Genomic DNA, 6,812 nt, shown 5'->3' with positions numbered 1-6,812 from the left:
ATCTACCTCTGTACCTTTGATCTATCTGTCTATCTCTGATCTATCTATCTACCTTTCTGTCTTTAATCTATCTCTCTATCCTGGGAAAACAAGAGGGGAAAGGATGAGTACGCTCAAGAATGGAAGAAGAGGAAAAAGCATCTTTCTGATTCGGACGTCTGATAAAGAAGAAAGAGGGAAGATGGAGAAGTTCGACGGAAAAGGGAATGAAGAGGGGGTCGAATAGCTCTTCACTCATGATGCTTTTCCCAACTCCGACACCTAAAGAAAGACATGTGGTGTCTACAGACCCTTCACTCCGCTTGAAGAAATGAGAGAGAGACCTCTCTCCTCTCCTCTTCTCTTCTCTCTCTCTCTCGGGAGAGGAGAGAGAGAAAGAGAACGCGAAGGAACTCCTAATAAAGAGAAGAAAAAATAAAGGCGACTTCGCGGGATGAAAGGCCAGGAAAGAGGAAGATGAAGAGAATCCATGAAGGTAAAGACGTCAGTTAGGAAAGTTGAAGATGAAAGGAACATCTCTCTCTCTTTCTTGGTCTCTTTTCTTTCTCTCTCTCTCTCTGCACCAACTCTCTGGCCTACCCCCCGTTGAAGAAAGAAATTCCTCTCTCTCCATTCACCCTAAGAAGAGACTGATGCGCCATTTCGTTTTGAGAAGAAGGACAGAAGAAGAAAGAAAGTCTAGAAAAGCAAGGAAAAACCCGAGGGAAACGGCGCTTTTGCACGCTTGAAAGAGCCGTGGACGTTCTAAAGAAGAGACGTGTAGAGAAACGGAAGGCGAAGAATTGAGGAGATAAAGAAGAAGAGAAAGAAAGAGAAAGGTAAGGAGAAAGAAAAGAACGACATGAAAAACAAGAGGAGGAGAGAAAGCGCTGAATGGACGAATCAAGATCGACCGACCGAGCGGAGGAGTGATGATAGCTCTCCAAACTTACTCCCCCTGTTGACTGAAGAAAAGATGAAAAGAGATACAACGAAGAAGGGAACAGGAGAGTGAGAGGTGAAAAGAGAAAAGAGAAAGAAAAGGAGAATAGAAAGAGAAAGAAAAGAGAAAAAGAGGAGGAGAAAGAGAGAAAGAAGAGAGAGATATCTCGATGATAGATGATTGAGTCTACGGTCCTCAGGTGATCGATTGCAAGTGGCTTGGAGGTCTTCTTATCGGGAATGAAGGAGGTCCTTCTCTCTTCTTCGGGTGTTTTTCTCAGATTTCTTTCATTCTTTCATCTCCTTTTTGAAACCTTTTCTTTCATTTTCCTCTTTCTTCATCCTTCCTCGGTAAGAAGGACAGGACAGGGCGACCTATCTGTCGTTCGCGACAAGCTCTTCTCACGCACAGTTTGACTAGGAAGGAGAGAGTCATCTCTCTTCATCTTCATTTTCAGTCTCTTCCATTTTCCTCGGATTCTCTTTCTTCTTTTCTTGAAGTGGGTCTTGGCTTTTTTTGTCCGTCTTTTCCTTGAGAAACTTCTCCTCTTTAGCCTTCTTTGACCTCGTCACTCTTCTCTCTCTTCACGACTCTTTCTCTTTCTTCTTCATTCATCGTCTCTCTCTTCAACTTCTTCTGACTTCTTGCTTCATTGAAGCCGATGATTCTCTTCAGCATCACTGACAACTTCGAAAAGCTTGTCAAAGTGTCTCTCTTTTCTTACTTTCTCTCTTTAGCTTTCTTTTCCCCGACCCTTTTCTTTCTTTTCTTCTTTCCTTGCAGACTTCGTTGCTTCTCTTCAAGTGTCATTCATTCATTCCGCGCGCGGCTTTCTTTCTTTCTTTTATCCAGGATTGCTCCTTCTCTCCTTCTGTTGTGAGGTGATAGATAACAGCCGAACCCTCTCTTTCTTCGCTTCTCTTTCTCATCTCTCTTTCCTTTTTCTGCTTTGAAACGTCTTTTCTTCTTCTCTTCGTGTGACCGACCCATCTGAGCTTCTTCTCCGCCTTTTTCTCTTCTTCTTTCTCAAAGCTGTCTTTCTACCTTAAGAAACAAGGCGGGAAGGAAAGGAAGAGTATGAAGGGAGATTCTTTTGCAGTTCCTCTTCACTTGGAAACGAAAGAACCGTCTCTCTCAATGGAGATTTTCCGAAGAAAGCAAGTCGACTAAAGAGGAATGAAGACTCACATTTCCTCCGATTGATTGCGGGGGTTCTTTTCTTCTACTCTTCTTCTTTTTCTTCTTTTCTTTTTCTTCTCCTTTTGGAATGGATTCTGTGGCTCTCTCCACTCCACGGTATCGATAGACAAGATTTGAAGGTTATTCTCCATCTTAAATATTCACATGAGCCAGGAGTTAGCTTCTCAGTCTTTCTTTCTCACGACAAGCTTCAATCCTTCTTCTTTTCTCTTCATCCTTCTTCTCTTTCTGTACTTCTTTTCTCCTCTTTCTTCTTCTTTTTCTTCCGCTTTCCTCCTTCTTCTTGCACGTCTCTCGGCTCTTTCCTCTTTTTGCGAGAAATTGGTCAGGGATGAACGCGGCAAAGAATTCAAAGATGTCCGACCTAAGTGGAGAATTTCATCTGAATCTTTTCAACACATGTCTATTCTTATCTCCCCCTCCTCCTCCTCCTCTGCTTCTTCTTGTTTTTTTCTATCAAGAGTAAACGTTAACGGTTCCTCTGTTTCTCTTCCCTTCAGCAGTCACATACATAGATCGATCAAAGAAGATAGATAGAGACGTAGAAGATTGATCATAGACAAATAGATACCTAATCAAGAGAGATAGATGGATAGATAGAGAGGGATTCCTGTATTATGACAGGTAGGAAGATACCTTCATCCTCGGTGTGAGGTGTATGTCTGTCCCCTCTGTTCTCCCTATGTACAGGTGTGAGATTGATAGATAGAGCCCTTTACCCAGTCTCTCTGTCAAAGTGTCTCTCTCTCAGTACTTTTAGTCTTTTAAGAAGGAGATCCATTGACAAACAGATAGAGACCTCTGTTTCTTTCATCACGATAATAAGCTTTGGCAATTTCCAAACACATCTCTTCCCTCTTCATCATCCTCTTCTTTATTCTTTTCTTTTCATCTCTCGTCTCCTCTTTATCTTCTTTGGTCAGTCTTCTTGACTTCTTTCTTCTTTCTCTGAACGTCTCATCTCTCTACACCCCTTTTCTTTGTTTCTTTCTCACCCGCTCTTCAGGAGATTTACTTTCTCTCTCTCCTCCTCTTTCTTTCTCTCTTCTCTCGCTCTTTCGTTTCTCTCGGGATATTGTTCTTTTGGCTCTCTCATTCTTTCTTTCTTCTCTCAAGATTTCTTCTTTATCTTCGCCGTCTTCCTGTTAACTTCTTCTTCACGTGGCTCCTCACAATGTCGTCTGCCTTGAGTGTGGGGGCAGAGGCTGTATCAAATGCCTTTCAGTGGATATCTACAGAGATACGAAAGACTTTAGAAGAAGATGAAGACTTCTCCATTCTCTTCTCTAAACCCCCGCGCCTTACTGGAGATGAAAGTTATGATGCCTACGGGGAAAGAGGGAGAAACTCACGTTCCTCTTATTATGGTGACGGGGGTGACCACGGGGTGTATGTACACCGCAGGGAAGGTGTACATACACCTCCGAAGACATCGATCTCTTTGGACTGTTTAACATCATGGTAAGTTCATATACAGTTTCTATGAATCTAGCATGTATGTAGCACACACGTGACAGGAGACTTAGTGATATCTATTGTATGAGTCTAGATTCTTCATAAATACACAGCAGAAGACACACAAGAAAACCTATCTATCTATATATGTATATATATGCATGCGACTGCATGCGCGCTTTCCCATTCATTTTTTCTGGGACGTCTGAATCTTTAGTTTTTGCTGTTCTTAGTTAGATGAAGTTTCTCTCTGGCTTTAGTTGAAATGTCTTTCCACGGAAATGAACAGAGGGAGAGATTTGGCAAGAAAAGGTGAAGAGAGAAAAGACAAGACAGAGCGACGGAAAGAGAAGAGAAGAGAGAGATCAATGGGGAAAGAGACATATGTGGGAGAAAGCAGTGTGTATCCATAAACTCATCTCTTTTTCCTATTAGAAGTCACTCCATAAGGTCTCTTCTTAAGTTTGAAAACAGAACTGGCACTATCCATTCTTACTACCTATACCACTCTATATAGACATCTCTCCACTCCACCTGTATATATGGCATGTCCGATGTATCTATCTGTATATACACAGATACATCGAATATGTCTTATGCTTCATGCCTACAGTATATCTATCTTTACGCACTGCATGTATAGATATATATATATGTTCGAGGAAAGAGACATGTGTGTCTACATGTGTGTGGAAGTATCCAGACGTGTATGTCTACATATGCCTGTTACGTAGTATTCCTGTGAATAGGCTGAGCCTCTATGCATCCGAGACTATTTCGATCTTCAACAGAAGCTCTCTACACTGTCCATAGTTGGGCACGTCTTACACATCTCTTCCCCTCCAGCTGTATATACACTCGAGTTGTTATCTATGTGGTTATCTACCTCTCTATGTATATTGACATGTACCTGTATCCATCTCTCTCTGTTAATCTTCAAAAAGCAAAAGGAGATACGCTTCATTGCGTTGTTTGTCTCTCAACAGGCAAGATTCTCTTGAAGAGGAAGAAGGAGGAGGGTGTTACTCTTCTTCTTCTTCATTTTCGCCCCTTCCTTCTTCTTCTTCTTCTCCAACTCTGAGAAAACCCCTAGCATCTAAGACTTCGTCATCCTCTCATCTAAGACTAAGCCGAAAGTGCAGTACATCAACGACAGCTAGCTCGATTCACACCAATCGAAATAGCCCCCCCTTTCTCCATTGCAACTACACAAAAGAAGAAGAAAAACTTCGCTCTTCTTCTTCCTCCTCTTCTTTCTCAACAGGGTGTATTTCGCCACCTGACGGACTGACTCCTCCTACATCTACTCTTCTGTTTATGAAGGAAGAAGAAGAAGATCTTCTTCTTTCGTCACCTCGAAAGACATCGCCTTCGTCTCCTTTTCCTGTGGACGTTGATCTGAATCATAAGCTCTATGTGTTTCGCGGAGATCCATGTTGTCTTAAAGTGGACGCTCTCGTGTGCTTTACCAATGAGAACTTCTCGTCTGCAGATGATCTAGGAAGAAGATTACGTGCAAGTAAGCATGAACGGAGATCTTTCACACTTCGTGTTCTTCTTCTTCTTCATCGTTCATTAATTGGCTCTGCAAAGAAAGGAAGTCTCTCCATAGCTTTCTTCTTCTTTCTCTTCGCATTGGATGTCTTCTGTTTCATAGAGATAGATAGATGGAGCAAGGGTAGATAGATAGATAGGTCAAACATAGATAGATGTGCGAGTCAATGAATGAAGTAAGGAGTGCTGGGGTGAGGGCTAAGGAGAGGAGAGAGAGAGGAAGAAGAGACAGGTAGAATAAGAGTCGATACAAGAGGGATCGAAAGACAATCGATACAAGAAGGCGTCTCGATTGTTGGGGGACAGAGAGAGGGAGAGAATAGGTTGTCTCAGGCGATGTTTTTATGTCGAGAGGGTGTTCGTCAGTTCGGGAGAAATCTTCTTCCTCTTCTTCATCTGCTTTTCTCTCACTCTTTCTCTCTCTGTCTCTTGTCTTTTTTCCTGTCCAGTAGTAGGGATTTCATGATGTCTTGATCTCTCTCTCCATCTGTTTACTCATTCACTTGGATGAGAACTCATGAATAGGCATAGACCTTTAGTCCTTCTCTCTGGATGTGTATGTACGCGAATAGAGAGGGGAGAGAGAGGGAGAGAGAAAGAAAGAATGAAAGACTGTTTCTCATTCTCAATATATACACGTATAGTTCTTTTCAAGACCATATATAGGCGCGTGTAGGTTTGTATGTGTTTCAAACCCTTCTGTCTGACTCTCGACTCCATGAGAATGCGGGGTTGAGGCAGGTGTGCAGACACCTGGCTGTTTGTGCGGATTTCTGTCTCTCTTTTTTTCTTTCAGTTGGCGAGGAAGCGCTACTTGATGAGATTCGAAATCTAGAGAGATGCAAAGCTGGAGAGGCCCGGATATGTCGGTCATTCAATCTCCCCTCTTCACGAATCATCTACACAGTAAGCTGCTCTCTATACATATATATGTATATGTATATCTCTTCTCTCATCTGTAGAAAAATCTGCGCGAGTGTGGTATGGAGATGTCTTCTTGTACGTTGTGCGTCTAGCCGCGGGGGGGGTAGGGCGAAGGGAGGATGGATGAAAAGAATCGACATGTCCATGCATGGGGGTGTCTCTTGTTATATGTCTCTGTGTATATATTTGTCTATATATCTGTGCCTATCCATCTCTCTATATATGATACCTGTGTATCTTCATTAATGTGTATCTGTGTTCATGCGTATATATATATATATATATGAGGTATATATTTGTATGTATGTGGACGGATATTTCACCGTTTCTGCCCATATATCATACGAGCGTATGTGTAAGCGTATGTATGTATGTAGGTATGTATGTAGGTATGTATGTGTATATCGCCTTGTATACGGTACGCATGATCGCGTACTCCCGTATGTGACTATCTCTGGATGGGTGCTATGGTGTGTCTGTCTCGTCTTTTCTTTCCTCGTTTAGGTTGGACCTAAGTTCAATAATAAGTACATCACAGCTACCCATAATGCCCTGAATGCATGCATACGAGAATCTCTCCTTCTCTTAGATGAACATGGTCTAACAACAGTCGCTCTTCCTTTCTTCATCCCGAAATCTCCATCCAGCAAACTGTCGTCTTCGAATCGCCGTATATACGGAAACGCACGTGTCCCCCCTAGTTCGTCTTCATCTAACTATATGCGACCTAGTCAGTGCATGCGAGATCTCCAAGGAA

At 42.4% G+C, this 6,812-nt stretch overlaps 1 protein-coding gene across 1 annotated transcript; it reads left to right on the top strand.

Moving 5' to 3' along the window:
- Positions 1-1,211: 1,211 nt before the first annotated feature.
- CSUI_006306 (macro domain-containing protein) lies at positions 1,212-6,812 on the top strand (the record flags this gene model as incomplete). The annotated part of the gene is made up of 4 exons (XM_068066469.1): positions 1,212-3,583; positions 4,564-5,096; positions 5,928-6,037; positions 6,560-6,812. Coding segments are annotated over exons 1-4 (1,183 nt in total), but the record flags the coding sequence as incomplete, so codon positions are not given.

This window comes from Cystoisospora suis (genome assembly GCF_002600585.1).
Source record: "Cystoisospora suis strain Wien I chromosome Unknown contig_3160, whole genome shotgun sequence".
NCBI lineage: Eukaryota > Apicomplexa > Conoidasida > Eucoccidiorida > Sarcocystidae > Cystoisospora > Cystoisospora suis.
This window is presented reverse-complemented; position numbering and strand designations above follow the sequence as displayed.